At 52.6% G+C, this 25,907-nt stretch overlaps 1 protein-coding gene across 2 annotated transcripts; it reads left to right on the plus strand.

Annotated features, from left to right (window-relative positions):
- Positions 1-3,327: 3,327 nt before the first annotated feature.
- Positions 3,328-25,319, plus strand: nedd9 (neural precursor cell expressed, developmentally down-regulated 9). Of its 2 annotated transcripts, XM_047019271.1 has the most exons (8): positions 3,328-3,591; positions 13,844-14,239; positions 19,741-19,839; positions 20,125-20,199; positions 20,248-20,538; positions 21,694-22,854; positions 23,174-23,266; positions 23,842-25,319. In XM_047019271.1, exons 1-8 carry the CDS (start codon positions 3,580-3,582, stop codon positions 24,412-24,414), a joined length of 2,700 nt encoding a protein of 899 aa, XP_046875227.1. In that variant the 5' UTR covers positions 3,328-3,579; the 3' UTR covers positions 24,415-25,319. The 2 variants fall into 2 exon arrangements, with proteins under 2 accessions (XP_046875227.1, XP_046875225.1); XM_047019269.1 differs by having other exon boundaries at positions 3,329-3,591; positions 20,125-20,538; positions 23,842-25,317.
- The last annotated feature ends 588 nt before the right edge of the window (positions 25,320-25,907 follow it).

Below are 25,907 nucleotides of genomic sequence, written 5' to 3' on the forward strand. Positions count from 1 at the left end.
GGTAATGAACTGCATGTCAAGTAAAAACCATTCAGATGCAGCATTCTGACATCCATACTGACTGTTTTTACCCCCCCAAAAATAAAAAATATATTTTACTCAATGAGTGTCTGCGTTTATGCATCAGATATATCCAGCCAATAGGAGCACAGGAAGAGCAGATGCTGGGTTGAGGCTGCTTAGTCTTGTCCCTGGCTCAGGTATGTGGGTGTGGCCACCACCCTAAACTGGACCAGGACTCCACAACACTAAACAGAGATCCTAAACATAATCTTCTTCAGAGTAGGGCTCCTGTTTGTCCACATCAGATTAGAGGCCTGTGAATCTGTCACATCTAAGATACCACTAAGAGGAACATTGGGTATCTGTGCCATAACTCCTCACTTATTTGCCGCCTGTATTGGCCTGCCGGGCATTCCTCTTAGTCGCTGCCAGGCCACAAGGTCAACAAGGCCATGGGCCACAAAGAGAGAAGGGGGAGGAGGAGGGGGGCCAGAGTCGTTACCCTGGACGAGGAGGGGGGCCAGAGTCGTTACCCTGGACGAGGAGGGGGGCCAGAGTCGTTACCCTGGACGAGGAGGGGGGCCAGAGTCGTTACCCTGGACGAGGTGGGGGGCCAGAGTCGTTACCCTGGACGAGGTGGGGGGCGGCCAGGAAGGAGACCTATAAATCTGCTCGGGCCGGTTGAGTGTGAAGGACACTTATTCAACGGGGCCATCTCAGGCCCAGCTCAGAGAGGCCTCTCTGAGGATCCCCTCTCCTGTAGCGCCCATCTCAGGCCCAGCTCAGAGAGGCCTCTCTAAGGATCCCTCTCCTGTAGCGCCCAGCTCAGAGAGACCTCTCTGAGGATCCCCTCTCCTGTAGCGCCTGTCTCTGTCAGACTAACTCACATACCTACAGCAGGAGAGGAGCAGGCCTGATGGAGACCTGTGAAGTGTCATCATGTAGGAAGCACGGTCCTTCTGCCTCCTCTTAGACTGAGGGCAGACCTGCCTGCGCCATCCCACTGACCTCACACCAGGCAGAGAGGAAAGGAACATTTCTCACTGGCAGTAGCGCCCCTTTTTCAATACTGAAGTTATACTGTCGTTGGCATCCTACAACCATGGTGACAGTTGTCGTGGAGATGTGCAGGCCTGAACAGTGTGTCTGAAAGAAAACACAAATCTGCAACTGGTGCAGCCTCAGTTCACATTCTTCTGGTGTTGTGGTTTGTGACACAATTCAGCACAAGCTGCAATGGAACACAAACAGTCCTTCTGTTTTTTATCAATATGATGAACATGTTTGCTTCTGCATGGACACTACGCCCCCAACCAACAGGTCCAGCCGTGGCAGGAAATCAAAACAACAGGCTGTTTTTCTCCAAAGTTGTTGAAAAAGGAAGGGAAACTAGGATGTTTTGTCACGGGAAACAGGTGCCTGCAGACACAATGTGCCACTAACCCTAACCCTACAGCACCCCTAGACCTATATGGAGTGCCACTAACCCTAACCCTACAGCGCCCCTAGACCTATATGGAGTGGTGAATGGACTCCAGCAGAGTGTGCTGCATGCAACAGAAAGTTGTTGCATGAGTTTTGACTGTTTCCATAAGAGGCATTCATCTAAGGACATGACTGTGCAGCAGAACAATGAGGAGTTAGTGTCCCCATGATTTTGAAGAATGAAGTGACACAAATTAGAGTGCAGGGAAACACAAGAGAGAAGCTAATTAGAGCTATTTTTATCCTCTATCAAGTCACTCCGTGAGGGGACTATAATAGACAATCACAAACAATCTGATAGGCAAAAAAAGGCTTGTGGGACTGATGTATGACATACAAAATCGCGTTTTAAACCTACAGCCATATCCACATATCTAGAAGCAGATACTGATTTTCTAGGTTGTTGAAACTTTAAGATATAGCAAGTTGACAACATAGCCGCATGTTCACGAGCCACTGTGTCACAGTGTCAAAGAGGAAGGCCTTCCCGCCAACAGGCCTCCTCGCGCTGGTATGTTAGGGTGTCGCCTCTCACAGCGCTTCTTACTGCCTGTGTTCGCCAACCTACAAACTGACTGCACTGCCCTTACGAATCTAGTAAGTAACTCCGACCACTTTGTTGTTGTTAATTTCTCGCAGACTGGTACTGTCAGTTCAGAAGCTACCAGTGCGTTATTTTATACAGTCACCATCTCTTTATAATCCACAGAAGAAGGGTGGGGCTTTTTGTTGTTGTAACATATTGTGTTTCACCAACACACTGAGACAGAACAAGATCGTAAAGCTACGAGAGAAAACGACCTTCACCTCTAGTTAGCTTGAACACTAATTAATCTTCCTTGAATTCTCCTCTCAATGAAAAGTATTTTTTTCCTTTGTTCACCTTCATATTATTTTGTAAGAAAACAACATGGAAATACTACAACTTAGATGAATGATTGTTACGTAATGTACAGGCCTTCTTCCCAGCAGTGTTTGAGTGGGACACCGATTCTGAAGAAACTGTGGACGGTTAGTCACGAGGTCTATGACTTCACATCCTGCTTGCAAAAGTTTTAAGACTCTTAAATTCAGCTTGTAGCATAACGAGGTTGTTTCTGTCATTGTGTTGACACAGTCCCCTAGTTATTATTATTACTGGCACGTATTATTGGTTTTGTTTTCCAAAAACAGAATCGATCTACAATTTTAAAAATGATTGGTATGTATGATGAAAATAACCCTGGCTAAATAAAGTCCTTGAAGGTCTATCAGCCGTTTAACGGTGCCGGTCATGATTAAGAAGATCTTGAGGTCAGCGGTCTCGGTATTTCCATAATTTATTTTGCGTTTTGGCACCAAATTAATCAAACAAACTACAATTTTAAAATACTATTGTAATGTAGTAACGGGTGAAATTGTAACTTGTTCAACTACATGCTCTTACGGTTCTTCTCTTTGGGACTTATTTAGTTTTCACAGTGTATGCTTCTATTTTGGCTACCCGCAATGTTTGGGGCTATCTCGTTGTTATGATCAATGACCTATGCACTTTTGTGAAGCTCTCTTTTGGAAATCGCCTTGGATAAAAGCATCTGCTAAATGCATACATGAAAATGTAATGCAATAATAGCCTACTACTGTGATGAAATACTACTTTAATAACGTTTAGTCAAATGACCTCTTTGAACACAGTTAAATCTGCTTCTCCCTTTAATCTGGAAGAAAAAAAGCATTATGAAAATGAATATCCCCAGGCTACAGAATCTGTATATTCATGACGTCCCTCCAGCCTCCCGCTAGAACGTCGCTACTTGGACCAATAAGAATGCCGCTATGTAAATGAGCTAACTTGCTGTCACGTAGTAGCTCCGTCTCTTACTGCGGACACAGACGGGATTCAAAATCACGGTGACAGAAAGTGGACGGTGTTACCCAAACATTCTCTTTCTACTTGTTTTATATATATTTTTTTTATGATTACAAATGGCTGTGTGAGTGTATAGAAAACGAATCGTTACCGTTTTCACATGTAGGCCTATTCTTCTTGATGCGATAAGCGGATATTTCAGAATTTCCTGGACTCGGTGAAGAGAAGTACAGGCGCTCAAAATGAAGTACAAAGTAAGGATCATTTTGCCTGCAGTGACATCGCAGCAACCCTATTCTTACACAGTTTGGTCACAGCTGCGTAAAACTGGAACATAAATTATTTCCTCTCATAAGGTTTTCTTAATTTCTGCTTCAAAATGTCAAACTGTAAAAGCTGTAAAGGTCTTCAATCGTTTTACACTATTAAGCACATTTTGCCTTTATTTTGAAACTTTATATGCATAAAGATGTGGACTAAACGAGACCATAGCTGCCTTATTGAAAGTGTATTTGCGGATGGCACCTTTTAGACCAGCCTAACACTACAACAAATTCGTTTTACGTTCAAATACAATTCTGAGATCTGACACTCTTATGTGAGTCAACAGGAGCGCTAAATAGTGCTCAAGTGAGATTTACCTCCAGTCAACACTATTATAGGTCTCGGGTTTGGTTTAGTCGTTTATAAAATTATGTATTTATTAATATAGATAATGACCTATTGACTGTGAGCTATTGTAACTTCGTGGGTAATATATGGCAATTCGCCGGGTTTTAGACACTGGCACGTTCTCTGTTTGCAACTCTTGCTGCTCACCCAGAGACGCCTGTTTAGTTTGGGTAACATAATGTTTTTTACGTCCTCTGACAAACAAACGACACATTCAGCGAGTGGAGAAAACTTATTGTTGGTGCTGTGAAATCAGTGAAACCAGAGGCGAGTCACTGTGACATTCAATGGAAACTTTCTCAGTTCACTATAAGTATCAACCTTCATTTAATTATTGTAATGGTAATAGATATTTCTAAATCCAATAGACGTCATATTGTTAGATGGGAAAAGGGGGGAGGGGGGGGGGGGTACTGTGTCCTGGATTTGAGCCCTGAACTGTAGGATTCATGTTCTGTTCTAATGACAAGATCGTCAGGGGCCTGAAAGGAACCTGTTGTTCTATATTTCACTCGTTAAATCTTCTCTGAAAAGCTGAGAAAATCCCAACCTTCTTTGGTTAGTGTGTACACACTTGTTCTTCTGAATGGAATGCTTTTGTCTGCTTCACTATATCTGGGGGACGTGGGCCAGTTGGCAGGAGTCGTTACGTTGAAGTCATGGTGTTTAGACTCCTCTCCTCCTACCCTGAGCTCTCTCCCTCCCTTATCTCTTTCTTTATTGGATACATGTTCTTCCTGGGAATAAGGTGTGTGTCATCATACCTTACTAGGACGGCAGGGATGTTCCCTCTGAGCTGGATGAAGTGTTGTGGCGATTCAGGAGTGTTGAGGGCTGTTAGTCTGATGTCCATGCTGTAAGCAGAGGACTGAGTTGTGTGAATATCCCTCTTTCATCCAGATCAGATCCCTTTAAGGCTGGGACACAGCTGGTCTGTGTAGTCTACCTGCCTGTCTCAGACACAGCTGGTCTGTGTAGTCTACCTGCCTGTCTCAGACACAGCTGGTCTGTGTAGTCTACCTGCCTGTCTCAGACACAGCTGGTCTGTGTAGTCTACCTGCCTGTCTCAGACACAGCTAGTCTGTGTAGTCTACCTGCCTGTCTCACAGACACAGCTGGTCTGTGTAGTGTACCTGCCTGTCTCAGACACAGCTGGTCTGTGTAGTCTACCTGCCTGTCTCACATACACAGCTGGTCTGTGTAGTCTACCTGCCTGTATCAGACACAGCTGGTCTGTGTAGTCTACCTGCCTGTCTCAGACACAGCTAGTCTGTGTAGTCTGCCTGCTTGTCTCACAGACACAGCTGGTCTGTGTAGTCTACCTGCCTGTATCAGACACAGCTGGTCTGTGTAGTCTACCTGCCTGTCTCAGACACAGCTGGTCTGTGTAGTCTACCTGCCTGTCTCAGACACACCTGGTCTTTGTAGTCTACCTCCCTGTCTCAGACACAGCTGGTCTGTGTAGTCTACCTGCTTGTCTCACAGTCACATCTGGTCTGTGTAGTCTACCTGCCTGTCTCAGACACAGCTGGTCTGTGTGGTCTGCCTGCCTGTATCAGACACAGTTGGTCTGCACTAACCTGGCTCACTGCTACATTTAGAAAGCAGTGAAAGCGCTTTAACAAAGCAGGCTGGTTCCAGAGCAGTCAAGAGTTGCTGTCTGGTAAACAGCTTCAGGGCTGGGATCAGGACTGCCAGTCCCACCCTCACAGACCCTCTCAGGGCTCCCCTCTCTGTCACAGCCCAGAGAGAGAGATGGAGAGACTGGCTACGGTAGCAGCCGGCCTCTCCTGCCCTTGCTACGTCACACAATTAAAGAAGAGAGGAAGCTGTCCTCAGAAGAGACCTGAGCTGTCCTCCTGGTTAAGCGTTCTTCTGTTTCCCTGTTTTCTGGTGCCTTCAGCCACACCCTCCCATTCCAGCGTCGTTTAACTCGGTTGAATATTTATAAAGGTTGGACGTCTTCCATTAACATCGTTTCACTCTTCCTCCTAGCAGGGGGTGAATTATTTATAGCGTTGTGTTGAGCAGGATATCGCTGCAGGAATGCAGTTTACGTGCTGACGGGTCACATGACAGGTCACAAGGTCCAAGTGTTGGCAGTGCCACCAATCCCAGAGCAGAGATTCCCCCGTCTGTCCAGAAACAGAGTACTGACGTCACAGATGTTTTTCCAGCAGGTGTGCAGGTGTGAATGGAAGGCTTGTCTTTCATAGGTCACCTAATGCATGTAATCCCTCAGACGAGATTGTGTATGGACGGATCGCTTACCATGTCTACAGCCAAAGATCTATCACGCTAAGAGAGAGAGATAAGGAGGAAAGGGAGTGAGAGAGATAGAAAGAGCAGGTCTGTCTCTCTCTGTCTCTGTCTCTCTCTCCACAAACATTAGTGACACACAGAGCCTGCATCCCCATAAACTAAACTCCTTCTCCCTTTCACTCGTACTTTTGGGGCTTACGTAACTGTGGCAGAAATAGCTCTATGCCACAGTGAGGAGTGATTAGCTGAACCAGAGATGTTGGGTGTGGGTTTCTCTCTCTCTTTTATGAGCTCAGGTTCCAGGCAGCGGTCCAAACAGTGAAGTGGAGGAGAGCGAAGAAGCAGACATTGTTCTGAAAGGGAGTGATTGAGGAGGAAGGGGGGGGGGGGGTCTCTGATACTGAAAGAGAAAGAAGGAGGAAGTTCAGGAGGTGAAGGCAGGGTAACAGGGCGGGGGGTGTTGAGGAAGGGGGTCGGGGTCAAGGAGATCACCAGGAGAAAAACATTCCAGAAGATGCTGAGGAGGTTATTTAGAAGATGCACGTGATTGTTTCAAGGTGCACCCCTCCACCCCTCCCCCCCCCCCTCTCCCCTTGTTGTTTTTGAGTGGTTTAGTCTGCCAAGTGCACATAGGGATTCCAATACCTTTTGTTTCCTGAGTTTGTGTGTGGATCTGCATGCATATGTGAGACTAAGTTGCCAATGTGTAGAAAAGGCATTTATTTTCTGCTGGAGAGTAACTTGATTTATGGAGTGTATATTAGCAACATCTAGCCATCTGTTCTGGTCTTTTCTCTACAACCTGACACATGTTTGTCTGTGGACAGTGCTCCTACAGTCACTTCACCCGTAAACACACTTGTTTTTCCATGCATTCTTGGATCTCAGTTTCAATGCTGCTTGTGTTGTCTGGCTGTCAACTGTATCTCATCAATCTGTAATACATATCATTTATTTGCTAAATAGCTCAACATAGCCGTGTTGCCAGTGAGGTGACCCTGTGTGTTGCTGTTGGTGTGTTCTTCATGGAGCAGACTCTCCATCAGCACTCTCTCTTCTCTTCTCCCCTCTCCTCATCCTCCTCGCTCAGCATGCTGGACTGGAAGAGAGGAAACCGTCCACAGTCATGAATGGACAGAGACCCCCCCCACACATACACAATGTGGGCTGGCCATTACCATCTCAAAACACTCACTGGGAAGGAACAGGCCACATTGTACACTTGCTGCAGGAGGTGGTGTGGAGCGTGAGACAGGAGGTGGTGTGGAGCGTGAGACAGGAGGTGGTGTGGAGCGTGAGACAGGAGGTGGTGTGGAGCGTGAGACAGGAGCTGGTGTGGAGCGTGAGACAGGAGCTGGTGTGGAGCGTGAGACAGGAGCTGGTGTGGAGGGTGAGACAGGAGGTGGTGTGGAGCGTGAGACAGGAGGTGGTGTGGAGCGTGAGACAGGAGGTGGTGTGGAGCGTGAGACAGGAGGTGGTGTGGAGCGTGAGACAGGAGGTGGTGTGGAGCGTGAGACAGGAGGTGGTGTGGAGCGTGAGACAGGAGGTGGTGTGGAGCGTGAGACAGGAGGTGGTGTGGAGCGTGAGACAGGAGGTGGGGTGAAGCGTGAGACAGGATGTGGTGTGGAGCGTGAGACAGGAGGTGGTGTGGAGCGTGAGACAGGAGCTGGTGTGGAGCGTGAGACAGGAGGTGGTGTGGAGCGTGAGACAGGAGCTGGTGTGGAGCGTGAGACAGGATGTGGTGTGGAGCGTGAGACAGGAGCTGGTGTGGAGCGTGAGACAGGAGCTGGTGTGGAGCGTGAGACAGGAGGTGGTGTGGAGCGTGAGACAGGAGCTGGTGTGGAACTCACTGGTTGTTTTCATGGGAAGCAACTTAATGCTTCTGCAGAGATGCTAAAGCGTATTTAACATCTCAGGCCCTGTAATCCTCAAAGGTATGGCATCTCTTCCCTGCATCCATCTGAGCAGTTGGCTTTAAACTCAACTGTACTGTTACATAAGTATGGTTGGTGAAGCCTTCATCACTAGTGCTAATGTTTTGTAGACATGACATATTACACAATCTTCTCTTAGAATCAGACCACCTTTTCATAACGGGGTATTTAAGAAAGGACATTGGTTTATGTGGGATTAGGCTCTCAGGAGAGGACAGGGTTTTAAACATGTGATCACACTACTCTTTGATTTAGTCAGTGGACCAAAGGGGGATTTGAACCTGCAACCTTTTATCTGCAACCATACGACTGTTCTCTTACTAAGATCTTTAACATTTACTTTTATCTACATGCAGTGTAATGTTCCTGTAACATGCTGTGTAACGTGCAGTGTAACGCGCAGCGTGCAGTGTAGCGTGCAGTGTAACGTGCAGCGTAACGTGCAGTGCGGCGTGCAGCGTAACGTGCAGCGCAGCGTGCAGCGTAGCGTGCAGTGAAGCGTAGCGTGCAGTAACAGTTTAGCAGCGCAGTCTTTACCTTCGTCTTCTGTTTCCATTAAGCTGTTTGTTTGGTTACTGTCTCATACCAAAGTAGTTCCACAACTCAATCCAGCTAAGTGCATCAAGTGTGTGTGTGTGTGTGTGCCCTCTGTTGTTTCAAGGTTTTGATTCAGGCCAGGGCAGGGATATTCAGGCCAGGGATACACACCAGGGCATGTGACATCCTGTTGAAGTTAATGTTGCAATGTCACACTGACTATCTGAGGCGACAGGCTGGGGGAAGAAGGGGCTGACCTGTGTCGTCAAGTGAATCACACAGGAGACATGGAAGTTAGTAAAGACAAATATCTGAAAATGTTAATAAGACTTCCACATTCACTCAGCAGGAAGTGTTAGTGTTAAATCGACCTCATCTGGACTATAGATCTTCCTGTCGTGACTGTGAACAGCACAAGCTGTCAGTAGCTGTTGAGTGATTTCGAGAGCTGTAGTTGTCATCAGGCTGCATTGTACTCAGCATCGACCCCCTGCCAGGGTCACATGATAACAGGTCACACGATGACAGGACGGTAATGATCTGCTGCTATGACATCACACCATGCGGGGTCGTCATTGGGTCAGCTAGTGCTCATGGATGAGGTGAGTCATAATAGTGATACACCAATGTACTCAGTTAGCATACAACCTTATCCAAAGTGATGTAAAGAACAGGGGGAATTTGAGGGGGGGGGAAGAGAGGAGGAGTGGGGAGGAGAAGAGGGGAGGAGAAGAGGGGAAGAGGAGAAGGGCGGGTCTCTAACTCAGCTGCTGTGTCATTATGTTGTTTCACGCCTGCTGGTTGAGAACAGCAGTAATCAGGGGGTCAACGATCTGGGATCCCAGCAGATGAGATTACCTCCCAGCTCTGAAGCCCTCCTCACCTCCCAGCTCTGAAGCCCTCCTCACCTCCTAGCTCTGAAGCCCTCCTCACCTCCAGCTCTTAAGCCCTCCTCACTTCCAGCTCTGAAGCCCTCCTCACCTCCCAGCTCTGAAGCCCTCCTCACCTCCAGCTCTTAAGCCCTCCTCACTTCCAGCTCTGAAGCCCTCCTCACCTCCCAGCTCTGAAGCCCTCCTCACCTCCAGCTCTCAAGCCCTCCTCACCCCTCAGACCTCCCCTGTTCTCACGGCCCAGTTCTATGCACCTCCTCTCCCCCGCAGCCTGCACTCAGGGGAGATGATGGCCGCAAAGTCATCAGGTCCTCATTATCATCATTACTATAATTATTTTCTATATTTACCTTTGTGGAAATGAGGCCAAACGAGAGAGTGCTGGTTGACCCGTTCCCTGGAGGTCTGGGGGCAGGTTCTGGTGTGGCTAGGACCAGTCCTCCAGTCCTGAGGGGGGCAGGGTGGGGGCAGCTCTGTGTCCTCCCCTCTGTTTGGGGAGCGGAGAGCTCTGATTAAATCCGTCTCTAGAAACACGTTGGTTTGTCGTTGCCCGGGGAACAGGGCGGCGGGGCTGTGGTGGTGACGCTGGCTGCGGCAGCAGGGGAATTCAGACCGCTGAGCTGGTGAGCTCATTACCCGAAGCCTCGTTCGTCAGGGTGATGTAAACTCTGGAGAGAGCCAAACCCACCCAGAGAGCCAGGCGGGGCAGGAGGAGGAGGAGGAGGATGAGGAGGGGGAGGGGAGGGAGGGGGGCAGGAGGAGGAGGGGAGGGAGGGGAGGAGGAGAGGAGAGGGGGGAGGAGACAGAGCTGTTCAGTGATAGCATTACATAAGGGTGTTTTTCTTTTGGTTTGGTCAGCGCGGCCCTGCATTTTCCCCCAGCAGATGAAAGCTGTTATTTGTGTTCAGACGAGACTCCATGAAAAGATGCTCGATATACAAAAGCATGAGTCATGACTGTCTCCTGGCTGGACTGGAGGGAGGGGGGGGGGGGGTGTAGACAGCTGGGGTGTAGTCCAGGGCCCTGCGTCCAGAGCCGTGCGTCCAGGGCCGTGCGTCCAGAGCCGTGCGTCCAGGGCCGTGCGTCCAGGGCCGTGCGTCCAGGGCCGTGCGTCCAGGGCCGTGCGTCCAGGGCCGTGCGTCCAGGGCCGTGCGTCCAGGGCCGTGCGTCCAGGGCCGTGCGTCCAGGGCCGTGCGTCCAGGCACAGCTACCAACTGTTTACAACTTGTGTGTCTGAGTATCTTTTCATCTCGTATCAGAGTTAGTGATGTTATGGGTGCGTAATATTGCTTTGTGATGATGCCACCTTCCAAGCAACTATCAGGAAGGTTTTTCCTGGGAACCTGGGGGACGTGAGAAAGCCTCTCTCATCTGATAGGCCAGGGCCTCCCAGAGTTATTGAGGGGAGGAGCCTCCTCAGGCTCGGCCTCCTCAGGTTCGGCCTCCTCAGGCTCTGCCTCCTCAGGCTCGGCCTCCTCAGGCTCTGCCTCCTCAGGCTCGGCCTCCTCAGGCTCTGCCTCCTCAGGCTCTGCCTCCTCAGGCCCGGCCTCCTCAGTAGCTGGTAGAGGGGCATGAAGGCCTCTACCCGCCCCTCTATGAAATGGCCTTATAGTCAGCCATCATCCAGCCAGCCAGCCTGCCAGCCTGCCAGGCCACTAACAATGTAAAACACGTGTTTATGGGATCTACAGCAGCAGTTTGTCTCATAATGACTAATGATGTTTACACCAGACGTACGTAACCCTGTGGAGCCTGGACACCGGCCACACCTGCTCCCAACTCTCTCTCTCTAGAGGAGTTCAGCAGTGTTACTGAAACACAGAGGCTCTAGTCACGGTAGTCAGTGTACTGTATAAAAGGAACAGAACCAAAAATAGCCTCTCATTGGCTTTCTGATTTAGGTCAGTACTCCCATCTGTGTGTTCAGTCTATTTTGCTAATGGCATTTACGTAGGTAGACACGTTTAGTTTTGTTGCTGTTCTGCAAGTCATTTATCTGGGCCCCCACGAAAAACTATCTGCATAGAAGGAAGGAAGTTTTAGTCAACACCATGTTGTGGTCTGAGGTGTGAACAGATCAGGCAGCTGAAGGAAGGGTGTGATGGGGAACGTCCCTCACTCAGGACTCAAGTCAGCCTGCTGCTGTCCAGACTCCCCCCCCTGCTCCTCCCCTCCTCCTCTCCCTCCTTCCCCTCGTCTCCCTCCTCCTCCTCCTCTCCCTCCTCCTCCTCCTTCCCCTCGTCTCCCTCCTCCTCCTCTCCCTCCTCCTCCTCCTTCCCCTCGTCTCCCTCCTCCTCCTTCCCCTCGTCTCCCTCTTTCCCCTCGTCTCCCTCCTCCTCATCCTCCCCCTCCTCCCCCCCCCCCCTCCTCCTCCTTCCCCTCCCTCTCCTCTCCCCCCTCCTCTCCCTCCTCCTCCTCCTTCCCCTCGTCTCCCTCCTCATCCTCCTCCTCCTTCCCCTCGTCTCCCTCCTCATCCTCCCCCTCATCTCCCTCCTCATCCTCCCCCTCCTCCTCATCCTCCCCCTCCTCCTCCTTCCCCTCGTCTCCCTCCTCATCCTCCCCCTCCTCCTCCTTCCACTCGTCTCCCTCCTCATCCTCCCCCTCCTCCTCATCCTCCCCCTCCTCCTCCTTCCCCTCGTCTCCCTCCTCCTCCTCCTCTCCCTCCTCCTCCTCCTTCCCCTCGTCTCCCTCCTCCACCTCCTCTCCCTTCTCCTCCTCCTTCCCCTCGTCTCCCTCCTCCTCTCCCTCCTCCTCCTCCTTCCCCTCGTCTCCCTCCTCCTCCTCCTCTCCCTCCTCCTCCTCCTTCCTCTCGTCTCCCTCCTCTCCCTCCTCCTCCTCCCCCTCCTCTCCCCCCTCCTCCTCTCATCATCACATGTTCTGGTTGGCTGCCACTCTCTGGAACTGTCAACAAAATGTAAGTTAGAAGTTGGTAACAATGATCAAAACCTGCGACATGGTAAAGCATCCAGACCTCAATGCTGGTGCCACGCTGGTGCCTGAAGACAAGCTGACTCGAGTCTCTACCCAAGCAACCAGCTGCTATGGTTGATGTGTGATGTGTGTGTGTTGGTGGCTAATGGCAGTGACGCCACTCTGAGACAATAGCCAGGCAGAGCAGAGCAGAGATAACCTGGTTAGTGACGCAGGCTGGTTCACGAGGGAAGCGGACGAAGGCCAGGTGGAAACAGCAGGGCTCTGGAGTCCAGCTGAGCAGCAGACTTCACCCACCGCCTTCCTGTTTCCCACGTCCACCAGCGTCAGGGTACAACTGGTAGTAGAGAGACTGTTGAGTAGGGGATAAGAGACCCAGGAACACAGAAGGTATTGCTTTTCAGAAGACCAGGCCAGTGTGAACACACCCCTGCCTGTTCCTGTTAGTCAGATAAGGTGTTGTGTTCTGTGCTGTTCCTAGACCAGGTAATCAGAGGTTGAGCGTAAAAGGCACTGTCATGTTTCTGCAGCGCTGGGAATCCACCATCACACGCTGCTCACCTGACCAGCCAGCACGCTGCTCACCTGACCAGCTGGCAGCACTTACAAGACCTTTCATCCAAAAATATAAACCAATGTGTTTTTAGTACTGCTGTTTTGGAGCAGATTTGAAAGTAGACTAGCGACATATATTCCACAGCATATGTCCATCAGATGCCTGTGTTTACTGAGCTAATTACGACTAAGTGCCTCTCTGCCAGACACAATAGAGCTGTCCCTAGGGTGCTCCTATCAGCTCTGCTGGGGTTTGGGGCCTAACCACACCACCTCCCCACTGATGAGGATAATCCCAGAGCTGGGAGCTAGGAAATCCTATCAAGTTCAAACCATCTGACAGACATCTGGTCTGGGGCTGTGGGGGTAACGTGATTTGGCTGTAGTGACTGCTCGAGAGGAGAGTGGTTCCCAGTGAACCCAGGGAACATGAGGGGCAGCCGGGGCAGATGCTGTCATCTGTCCTGGAGGCAGTTTGTCCCTGTCTAGCAGTACTTCCTCACTGTGTCAGTGAGTACAACACTGTTCTTTCTCTGGAAAATCCAGCTCTTTTTCAAAAGAAGTTCTTTAAACTGAACCTGGTCCCAAACGCTTCAAGTTTTGCTCAAGCACAGTTATTGAGGCACCGGAACGGTATCATTTGAAAGACCATGCAATCTGATTTATATAGATACATTTATAGAACCTGAAGCTGTGCGTGGTCTGACTGTGTTATCTCTCTCTAGAACCTGATGGCGAAGGCGTTGTACGACAACATGCCAGAGTCCCCTGAGGAGCTGGCCTTCCGGAAGGGAGACATCCTGACGGTCATCGAGCAGAACACCGGCGGTCTGGAGGGCTGGTGGCTCTGCTCACTGCACGGGCGCCAGGGCATCGCCCCCGGCAACCGCCTCAAGCTGCTGATTGGTCCCATGTTTGACGGACAGACGCCAGCCGCCTCCCCGCCCCAGCTGTCGGCCTATCAGGGCCAGGGGGGGGTGTCCCAGGGCCAGGGGCTGTACCAGGTGCCCCCCTCCCACCCCGGCCTGGGGCAGCAGGGCATATACCAGGTGCCCCAGGGACAGGATGTCTACCAGGTGCCCCAGAGGAGTGTCTTGGCTGTGGATGGTGCCCCGAGCAAGGTGAGGGGCTGGGGATGGAGGGGAGAGAGAGAGTCCAGGGCAGAGTCAGGGTAGGGGAACACCAGGGCAGAGTCAGGGTAGGGGAACACCAGGGCAGAGTCAGGGTAGGGGAACACCAGGGCAGAGTCAGGGTAGGGGAACATCAGGGCAGAGTCAGGGTAGGGGAACATCGGGGTTCTGGATGCCCAGGCTGGGTTAGGGTTGTTTGGTCATTGAGTGATTGGCTGGTTATCTGAATGGCTGGCTGGTTGTCTGGATGGCTGGTTGTCTGGATGGCTGGTTTTCTGGATGGCTGGTTGTCTGGATGGCTGGTTGTCTGGACGGCTGGCTGGTTGTCTGGACGGCTGGCTGGTTGTCTGGATGGCTGGTTGTCTGGACGGCTGGTTGTCTGGATGGCTGGTGTGTGGATGGCTGGTTGTCTGCACGCTGGATGGTTGTCTGGACAGCTGGCTGGTTGTCTGGACGGCTGGCTAGTTGTCTGGACGGCTGGCTAGTTGTCTGGACGGCTGGCTGGTTGTCTGGACGGCTGGCTGTCTGGATGGCTGGTTGTCTGGACGGCTGGCTGGTTGTCTGGATGGCTGGCTGGTTGTCTGGACGGTTGGCTAGCTCACATGAAAAAGTGTTGAGGTGTGGTGGGCTGAGTGTGAATGTGACTGGAAAGAGAAAGGTTGTGAAATATTCACACACGTAAGTGTATTCATACTCAGACACAGAAATCATTTAAAGTAATATTATAACCTAATAAACCTCTTCTCATATTCAACAAAAACCCCTATGTTCCAACCTGTCATCCAACCCCTCACCTCCCACTGTGAAAGACCCACACTTTCCTGTGTGTGTGTGTTCCTGGTATGTGTGTATGTTTCCATGTGCTTGTCTAACGGTATTAGTGTAGTCATGTTCATGCTCACCTGTGCACAACCAGGGTGTTGACTCCGAGCTTGACAGTTATTTACTGATCATAGGACTCCACTTGACCTTGACATCTCTCCTCTACCCCCTGGTGGGTTCGAGGGTGAGGTCTCTCCTCTGCCTCCCGGCCTGGTGGGTTCGAGGGTGAGGTTTCGTCCCAGCGTGACCCTGTGGGAGGATCAGTAGAGCTCTGAAGGGGCCCCACTCTAGACCCGGGGCCCTCTCAGACATCAGGAGGGTCACCACACAGCCTCTATGCTGCCTCTGCTCTGAAGGGTGTGTCTGTTCTGCACTCCAGTCCGTCCCTCCACCTCCTTGTCCGGGGTAATCCCCTTCTGACTCAGGCGCTGAGGTCACACAGTTCAAAGACTGGGCAGGGTCGAAGAGGCCTCGTATCTCCTCCCAGTATCCTGCCCCTGAACAAAAGGGCCTTATATGGGCACATCCGGCCCTGACACCACAGAGGACCAGCACCCACTACCAGACAGGCTCTTTGATGGCCAAGCCAGAGACGAACACCAACAGGAAACTAAAACAAACCCCCACAACTCCAATGTTGTGGTAACAGTGTACAGTTGTGGGTGCGTCCACCTTGATAGAATTCTTCCTTTGAAGTAATCAGGTTAGCTCTGGAATGAATGTCTTGCTTCTGCAACTTGTGAGACATCTGTAATCTGGTGTACTTTGCCCCCAGCAGCAGATAAGTGAGTTATTCCTGCCCAGTGACTCCACTCCTTCACACATGGTTCATCATTGTTCGCCGTGGACAAATAGGTGGCCGGTGAGCCGTGAGCCTGGGTCACCTATAAAGGGTTCTGCATGGTCTACTAATGAACACACACACACAGCCCTCTCCTGGGAGAGTTCTGCTGCTTACCTGGAGCAGGTAAGAGGAGGGATGAGTCCACTGTTCATCATCCTGGAAACTAAATGACAGAGGCATCTTCAAAATGACCTCTATTAGGATCATCACATTACAATCTGGTTTGTTTTGGGATTAGGGTGGATCTTTGATCATAGGAACGAAAGATGATCCCTATTAGAGCTCTCTTCACCCCGCTCTCTCACCCTCTCTCTCCACCCCGCCCTCTCTCACCCTCTCTCTCCACCCTGCCCTCTCCACCCTGCCCTCTCCCTCCCCCCTCCCATCTCTGCCCCTCTCCCCCTGCCCCCTTCCCTCTCTGTCTGTGTGTGTGGGTGGGTGTGGCCTTGCAGTCCTGTTGCGTCAGTCTGAGAAGGGCCTGAGGATGTACTCCTTCATTACCTACAATAATGAGCTTCCTCCTTCCTGAGCCCTGCCTCTCCTCACTGAGGAGGATCCATTGAGAGGGGAGCAGTTAGCACGTAACACCTGAAACCCTCCCACCATGACTCATCAGCTGATCCTGTCTAGAGAGGACAGGTTTGTGTAGAACAGTCCTGTCAGCTGACGCTGCTCTCCTGCACTACGCTGCTCTTCAGTAACCACGGTGACTGACCTGGTCATGGAGGTGAGGATGAGGGGAGCGGGGGGGTCTCAGAGACGTGTCTCCTGAAACAACAGGCTTGTGTTGACAGAGATGGGGGGCTGGGGGCCAGGTGAGAGAGGGAGAGGGGGGTGGGGGCCGGGTGAGAGAGGGAGGGGGGGGTGGGGGTCGGGTGAGAGAGGGAGAGGGGGGTGGGGGCCGGGTGAGAGAGGGAGGGGGGGGGTGGGGGTCGGGTGAGAGAGGGAGAGGGGGGTGGGGGCCGGGTGAGAGAGGGAGAGGGGGCTGGGGGCCAGGTGAGAGAGGGAGAGGGAGAGGGGGGTGGGGGTCGGGTGAGAGAGGGAGAGGGGGCTGGGGGCCGGGTGAGAGAGGGAGAGGGGGGTGGGGGTCGGGTGAGAGAGGGAGGGGGGGCTGGGGGCCGGGTGAGAGAGGGAGAGGGGGGTGGGGGCCGGGTGAGAGAGGGAGAGGGGGCTGGGGGCCAGGTGAGAGAGGGAGAGGGTGGTGGGGGTCGGGTGAGAGAGGGAGGGGGGGCTGGGGGCCGGGTGAGAGAGGGAGAGGGGGGTGGGGGCCGGGTGAGAGAGGGAGAGGGGGCTGGGGGCCAGGTGAGAGAGGGAGAGGGGGGTGGGGGCCGGGTGAGAGAGCGAGGGGGGGGTGGGGGCCGGGTGAGAGAGGGTAATGACAGAAAAGTGTCTCTACAGTGTCAACAGGCCACACAGGGAGAGGAGTAGATGGGGGGTAGATAAAGGAGGGGGAGTGGGGGTCGATAGAGGAGGGGGAGTGGGGGTAGATAGAAGAGGGGGAGTGGGGGGTAGATAGAGGAGGGGGAGTGGGGGGTAGATAGAGGAGGGGGAGTGGGGGTAGATAGAGGAGGGGGAGTGGGGGTAGATAGAGGAGGGGGAGTGGGGGGTAGATAGAAGAGGGGGAGTGGGGGGTAGATAGAGGAGGGGGAGTGGGGGTAGATAGAGGAGGGGGAGTGGGTGGTAGATAGAAGAGGGGGAGTGGGGGGTAGATAGAGGAGGGGGAGTGGGGGTAGATAGAGGAGGGGGAGTGGGGGTAGATAGAGGAGGGGGAATGGGGGTAGATAGAGGAGGGGGAGTGGGGGTAGATAGAAGAGGGGGAGTGGGGGTAGATAGAGGAGGGGGAGGGGGGGTCGATAGAGGAGGGGGAGTGGGGGTAGATAGCAGAGGGGGAGTGGGGGTAGATAGAGGAGGGGGAGTGGGGGGAGATAGAGGAGGGGGAGTGGGGGTAGATAGAGGAGGGGAAGTGGGGGGAGATAGAGGAGGGGGAGTGGGGGTAGATAGAGGAGGGGGGGACAGATGCATCGTCAGGTCTGGTGAAGTGGAGGTATAGAACTTGCCGGTGTTATTGTGTTCATGATGTCACATGTCACCAGTTCATTAGTGACGGAGCACAGCCCTGGTCCTGAAAGGTGAGAACAGACCTCACAGGAACATTCTACACCATCTAGACACCTACCAGTACACACTCCAATATAAACACAAAAAGAATGAAGAAACAAAAACGTAATTGACGTTTCAAATCTACTAAAAATATGTCTTTACCTGAACCATGGGCATGTGTTTACCTGTGCAATGAGGTCATCATTGTCATACCACAACCCCACAATAATAACCTCTGAATGGACAACTCCTTCTAGTTCAAACTAGAATCTTTCAAGACACAATATGCGTAGTCATACGTCTTATGTAGATAAGTTTAAAAAGTCAGCCACCCTAACCCACACAGAAGGGTTACTGTCAGCTAGACACCACTCCAGGCCCCCTCCACTCTCCCTCCTCCCAGTGACTCATCCATGATGGAATCCACAAAGACCATCACCTAAGTAGGAGCCTAACCCCCGCCAGGTCAATATTGCCCCAGCAGCTATTAGGAGTACCAAGTGGGTGAACGGGGGTGGGGTGAATGGGCCGTGTGTGACGGGCTCAGTCATGTCCTCTCAGCTGTCCTCACAACACAACAGGTAACTGGTTTGTCATGTGCCAAGGGAGGTAGCCTTAGCTAGCATGTGTGTGTGAGAGAGAGACAGAAGACTAGAGTCTCTACACTGGTGTCTGTCCCAGCTGGGATGAGGTGTGGAGGCCTGGGGACTGAGGGTCTGAGGTTTCACCCTCCAGGTCACTGGGTTGAGGTGTGGATGAGCTGGTTACTCGCCATGAGCACACTGAACCCCAGTTGGAACATACACAACTCTGAGATGAGCTTCCTCTCCACATCCTCACTAACTCTCCTCCCTCTGCCCTTGTTCCTCCTCCAGTCTCTCCTCTAGAGACATGTAGTCATTTAGCAGAAGCTCTTATCCAGCTCATGTAGGCAGGTCTTCCTCTGACATGGTGGTGGTCATGGTTACGTGGTTATTATCGTTGTGGGCATGGCTCAGATGATATTGAGGTCTGAATTGAACGAGAGAGGAGGAGGGGTTCTAGAATGTCAACATGGTAGGGATCTCCCCCTCTCTCTCTCCTTCTCTCCCCCTCTCTCTCGCTCTCCAAACAGGACCCCCTCTCTCCCCCTCTCTCTCCCCCTCTCTCTCGCTCTCCAAACAGGAAGCCATACAATGTGGTCATGATAGACATGGAGGCAGGGGCTTTAGTCACAGTTTCAGGAAGGAGCATTCCAGACATTACTCCGCCTGTCTGACACAGTGAGGAGGACTGGGAGGGTTAGAGAGGCATTTAGAGGGGTGTTGAGAGCACAGATGTGGACTGACTGATAAACACTGATGGGAATTGGTGAAGTGAGGGAGGGAGGGGGGAGGGGGGGAGGGGAGCAGGGGGGGGTAGTGGTAACCAACTTCCTCTGTTTATTTTCCTCTGTCTTTTGTTGAAGCTGCACCCAAACAGTCACAGCATTCCCTGTAGCCACACACACACACACCCCCAGCAGCTGTAGCCACACACACACACACACACACCCTCCCCCGGCAGCACTGCATAATAATAGTAACACATTTATTTAGCAGATGTTTTTAAACATAAGTGACACGTGGGGATTTGAACCTGCACCCTCTTCATCTGCAGCCAAATACTCTAACCATCTAGCTGTATCTGTCCTGTGTGTTCAGCTGCAATGTTCCTGCTGAACGTTTCCCTCCTGTGGTGTGGACAGGTGGTGACCCCGTCTCGAGTGGGCCAGTCGTATGCCTACAGCCACGGCCAGCACAGCCACCAGGACCTGTACGACGTCCCCCCCGCCAGAGCACAGGGGGTATGTCCCCCCCCACCACCCCTCACACCAGGCGGCTGCCAACCTCCCATATATATCAGATCAAATGAATGTGTGTCAACCTTTTAATAAGACATGTCATCGAGGGCTTCACATACAACCATCAAACTGCACCTGAACCTTCCAGGAAGACAAGGGAACACTTGGAATACTAAAATCCATATAAATGGTTGATATTCCTGCAATATAGATCAAAAACTGTAACTAGCGTGGAGCAGAACCTAGCATGTGGACAGGTGATCTAACCTGTATTATGCTGTTGTCCAGGTGTATGATGTTGGGAAGGCCCAGCCAGGGTCAGGACTCTCCCAGGGGGTCTACGATGTTCCCCCCTCCAGTCAGATGGACCCACGGGCTCAGGGGGTCTACGATGTTCCCCCCTCCAGTCAGATGGACCCACGGGCTCAGGGGGTCTACGATGTTCCCCCCTCCAGTCAGATGGACCCACGGGCTCAGGGGGTCTACGATGTTCCCCCCTCCAGTCAGATGGACCCACGGGCTCAGGGGGTCTACGATGTTCCCCCCTCCAGTCAGATGGACCCACGGGCTCAGGGGGTCTACGATGTTCCCCCCTCCAGTCAGATGGACCCACGGGCTCAGGGGGTCTACGATGTTCCCCCCTCCAGTCAGATGGACCCACGGGCTCAGGGGGTTTATGACATCCCCCCCTCCTCTCAAGTGGTACGACAGCACTCTTGACTGGGCCAAACCACCACCTTAGCTAGTAGCTTAGCATAGTTAGTAGCATAGCATACTTAGTAGCTTAGCATAGTTAGTAGCAATCGTAGCGAATCTCTTATCTTTTTGTTGGCGTAGTTGGTAGGCTTGTGGTTGCGCTGAGGAGTCGGCGGTGGCCTGTATCCCAGGTGCGGGCGAACGTCGGCCAAGTGTCCCTCCGACGATGGCGCGGCCACGTCTGTTAGCAGCATAGCGTAAAGCATCTGGTCACCCCGGCCACGTCTGTTAGCAGCATAGCGTAAAGCATTTGGTCACCCCGGCCACGTCTGTTAGCAGCATAGCGTAAAGCATCTGGTCACCCCGGCCACGTCTGTTAGCAGCATAGCGTAAAGCATCTGGTCACCCCGGCCACGTCTGTTAGCAGCATAGCGTAAAGCATCTGGTCACCCCGGCCACGTCTGTTAGCAGCATAGCGTAAAGCATCTGGTCAAACCATTCACCCCGGTCACGTCATGCTCACACACACTGCACAACTTCTCAAAAACATCAGATCGTGGTACCGTACCCTTAGATATTACTCTGATATTACACAACGGTCTTGTCACGGAAGTCGTAGCACGAGCACTCGTGGTTTCAAACTGCGACAGGGGAGAACATATTACACAACATTTCACTGATGGCGAATCCCCGACGATTTGGCCTGGACAGAGGAGCCTACACACATTTTTCCCCAAACTTTTACGAATATTAATGTTAAAAACCTTTTGAAACTTTCTTTTGTAACTTCTTGTAAGAAAATATTTTTTCAACTTTTTGAAGCTTTTTTTCCAGAACTGTTTTAGAAAATATTTTGTAAACCTTTCGAAATGTTTCTGATTCAAGACCACCATTGAATTCATCTGTTTGGTTGAAAGATGCGTGCCATAGTCAAGCTGTTTCTAGGGGAAACGCTGATGTTATGCTGATACTTTACGTATTCACTCTCCTACTGTGTTAAAAGGAAGGAAAGAAATACAGGATGTTTGCAAAAATAGTAAGAAAGCCAATGTCAGTTAGACTTCCTCAATCTGGTACAGCAGTCACAATGTTCAAGTGCAGAGGTTAAACATAACCTCCGTGTGTCAGACTGACTGTCTGACTGGATGTTTGTGTCCACAGGTGTTCTCTTCCCCCCCCTGCAGAAACGCTCCAGCAGAGAGTCAGGAGGGCAGCTATGACTTCCCCCAGCCCCTGAAACACAGACAGGAGGGCATCTACGACGTGCCCCCCCCCGCCCTCTCCAAACCCTGCCAGACCCCGAGCCCCCAGTCCCACTACGACCTCCCCCCCAGCTCTGACCCCACCCCACTCCACCCGCCCCTTACCAATGACAATGAAGGCATCTATGACGTGCCCCCATCGTCGCAGCCCCTGGCGGCGTGCCCCCATAAAGACCTGTACGACATCCCCCGGGGGCCCCAGCCTCCCCAGCACAGACCCCCGGCATCCGACAGGGCCAGGGGGCCGTATGAGCTCCCTGCTCAGGACGCTGGCGCGCTGGGAGATGTGACGGACGGGGTGAACCGCCTGTCCTTCTCCAGCACGGGCAGCACGCGCTCCAGCATGTCTACTTCCTCCACCTCCACCGGCTCCTCCGAGGGCCGGCTGGCCCTGGACCTGGACACGGCGGTGCAGCGGTTGGGCCGGCTGCAGCAGGAGGTGGAGGTCTCGGTGGAGGGGCTCCTGGCTGGCTCCCCACGCTGGAGGGCGTGTCCTGGGGCGGACCGGCCCTCCGAGGTACGAGGGGCGCTGGACCGGGTACGGGGGGCACTGGGGGACTTCCTGGTGTTCGGGCGGGGCGCTGCCGCCAACGCCACGGCCCTGTCCGACCCCAGCCTGCACGCCAAGCTGAGGAGACAGCTGGGCCGCCTGGAGGACTCCCAGCAGATCCTGCTGAAGACCTACCAGACCCTGGAGAGCTGTGGTTGGGCCCTGCCCAGCCAGGGCCCCTGCAACCTCCCCCGCCACCACAAACGGAGCGACGACCTGGAGCGCTTCGTCATGGTGTCACGGACGGTGCCGGACGACGTGAAGCAGCTGGCGTCCACGGTGGGAGGGAGCGGCGAGCTGCTGTTCAGACGGCCAGGGGACGGCTCCTGCTGCAGGGGCTCGGTCAGGGAGGCCCTGGTCCACCCCCTCACCTCCCCCCCAACAGACAACCACCACAGCTGCCACACCAAAGCCTTCCAGGGCTCCTCCAGCCTGGACAAGGGCAACATGGACAACAGTGAAAAGTGTGTCAAGAGCTGGATGGAGGACTACGATTACGTCCATCTGCAGGTACGGTCTCTCCCTGACCAAGTCATGTGACCGTCTCCCTGACCCAGTCATGTGACCGTCTCCCTGGTCTGTTCTACCCTGTCTGACTAGTGAGCGCCATGTTCAGCTCAGGAGACAGCAAGGGATTGGGGGCGTTTAAGAAAGCTACAGTAGTGAAGGTCGTGTCACTGGGATTGACCCCTATGCTCATTTCCGATCAGAAAAGAACATTGCTATGTAGAACAGATGTTTTTCTATCTTAATCTGGCAAGCAGAGACAGCAGCAAAGGGTATTGGAGCATATGTGTGTCACAACCTCATGCTGGTTTGGGGTCTGCAGGGGAAAGAGGACTTTGAGCGCCAGCAGAAGGCGCTCCTGGAGAAGGAGAACATCACCCAGCAGAGCAGCAAATGCCAGCTGGGCCCAGACCAGGTGAGGACTACCAGCAACAAAAGCCCTTTAAAGATGTCTTCTGGTATTTGTCATGCTTTATTGGACAGTTTTAAGGGAAGTGTGACAGGAAAGGTAGGGGGAGAGAGAGAGAGAGCCTACATGGAACGCACACTTACCTAGTGAGCTACCTAGTGTGTCACATGCTGTGACAGGAGGGCAGGAGGGAGACAGCTGGAGCACTATCAGACCAGCAGAGCCAGCCAGCCTACAAACCCCTAACCCAGGAACAACACAACTAGATTATCCTCTTCACTCCTATAATCCCACTTCAATCATGTCCCTGGAAAGGGGTTCCTAAATAGACTCCTCTTGACATGAGGCCAGATAGGAAAATGTCCTGAGTTTCCTTTCACGTGTTTGAGAGATAAATCCCTCTCTCCCTCACCAGTTTAATAAATCCTAACCAATCGATGTGGATAGGATGGTGGAGTCAGGTGGCTGAGCAATTAGGGAATTGGGCTAGTAATCAGAAGGTTGCTGGTTCAATTCCCGGCCGTCACTAGGTCACTAATCTGAGAGGAACATGACTGATCGTCCTCTGTCACCTCTCCCAGATCAACCAGTTCAGGCAGCTGGAGCAGGAGGTGATCAAGCCTGTGGAGAACGACATCACCCAGTGGATCACCCAGCAGCAGTCCACAGGCCCCTCCCCCCTGCCCTCTGACTCCTCCCCCCCAGCCTCTGACTCCTCCCCCTCCTCTCTTGGGGGCGGGGCCCATCTGTGTGGGCATGACCACCAGCTCTTGGCCTTCTACTCAGAGCAGTGCCAGCAGCACTTCATCACCCTCCTCAACGCCGTCGACGCTTTCTTCGCCTGTGTCTCCGCCGGCCAGCCACCCCGCATCTTCGTGGCCCACAGCAAGTTCGTCATCCTCAGCGCCCACAAACTGGTCTTCATCGGGGACACGCTGTCCAGGCAGGCGGCCACGCCCCAGGTGGCCAACCGGGTGATGAACTCCAGCAACGTACTGTGTGAGCTGCTGAAGACGGTGGTGGGCGCCACCAAGACGGCAGCTCTGCTGTACCCCAACACGGCGGCCGTCCAGGACATGGTGGACAGGGTCAGCAGCCTGTCACACCACGCACGGCTCTTCAAGCAGCAGCTGCTGCACATGGCTGCCTTCTGACCCTTCTGACAAGCTTTGGGTCGTGAGGAGGACATCTGGATCGGCTTTCTGGCTCTGCTGGGTCCTGCTTACTACATCCATGTGTATAATTCTAAATATATATTTTGCTCATTGTTGTTAATCTTAAAAAGTTCCCTTTTTTGCCGTTGTAAATACGTTTGTTCTTTCCGTTATGTAAATATTTGCTCTATTTTTGTGTTTCTTTTATATAATTATGAAATGAATATATAGTTACACAGTAGCTGTGGCTTTTTAGGATAACATGGACTTATTTTCTTAACATTCCTGTTTAATATTAAGCACCTTATGAGTTGAGTTTTTTTTCATTTTCACCTTTGCCTTCTGCTGGACATGACGGTAGTTAAATGTCCCCTTCTTCTTAAGGGAGGGGAGCTCTTAACAGACAAGGACTGTTCTCTCTCAGATGACTGTGTGTTTATCCAGTGTGGTCAAAACAGCGCTGGAAGACTGGCGACAGCTTGTTTGCTCTGCAGTTGACCAAGCTGAACCTTGTTAAAGTCAGCAAGCGAATGCTTGGACGTGCACACCCCGCAGCGGCAGGTGCACCCACAAACACATCCCTGTCTTGTCTGGGTGGAGAGAGAAGGAGCAGGAACTGGAGGCCACATCACTGGCACAAACACTGACATGGAGTGACAAGCCTGATGTTCAAAACTTGCATTCAGAACAAGGTGTGGTTGGAATAAAAGGTGTGTCCAGTGGATAGATGGAACAATGTTTGTGTTGTTGCATTCTTGCCAACAAAGGTACAAGTCTTGTTTGGTTACATGAATGAATGAATGATAACAACGTATGTAACCGGTCTAAATCAGGATGTGGACATGACTACTGTATTCAGTTTAATCACCGACCGAATCGTCCTCCTCGATCATTATATGATCTCTTCTTCCTATTTAATGAGGACCCTGAGCCTGTGGGGGGGGGACAGGTGGAGGGACGGGGGAGGGACAGGTGGAGGGACAGGGGGAGGGACAGGTGGAGGGACAGGGGGAGGGACAGGTGGAGGGACAGGGGGAGGGACAGGGGGAGGGGCAGGTGGAGGGACAGGTGGAGGGACAGGGGGAGGGACAAGGGGAGGGGCAGGTGGAGGGACAGGTGGAGGGACAGGGGGAGGGACAGGTGGAGGGACAGGGGGAGGGACAGGTGGAGGGACAGGGGGAGAGACAGGTGGAGGGACAGGGGGAGGGACAGGTGGAGGGACAGGGGGAGGGACAGGGGGAGGGGCAGGTGGAGGGACAGGTGGAGGGACAGGGGGAGGGACAAGGGGAGGGGCAGGTGGAGGGACAGGTGGAGGGACAGGGGGAGGGGCAGGTGGAGGGACAGGTGGAGGGACAGGACGGATAAGGAGAGAGGCCCATGCTACATCACCACTCTTAGCATGCCAGCACAGCTAAAGACGACATCACGCATGTTCTCTCTTCTGACTGGTTTATCCTGATTGGATGTCAGAAGGCCGTGAGACTCCGAAACAG

The sequence above is a fragment of the Hypomesus transpacificus genome, chromosome 4 (genome assembly GCF_021917145.1).
Source record: "Hypomesus transpacificus isolate Combined female chromosome 4, fHypTra1, whole genome shotgun sequence".
Taxonomy (NCBI): Eukaryota; Metazoa; Chordata; class Actinopteri; order Osmeriformes; family Osmeridae; genus Hypomesus; species Hypomesus transpacificus.

Excerpts from the sequence above, each read along its gene's own strand:
- nedd9 (XM_047019269.1), top strand. Across the intron at positions 22,855-23,173 it reads ACGATTACGTCCATCTGCAG|GGGAAAGAGGACTTTGAGCG; the intron begins GTACGGTCTCTC and ends TGGGGTCTGCAG. Across the intron at positions 23,267-23,841 it reads GCCAGCTGGGCCCAGACCAG|ATCAACCAGTTCAGGCAGCT; the intron begins GTGAGGACTACC and ends CACCTCTCCCAG.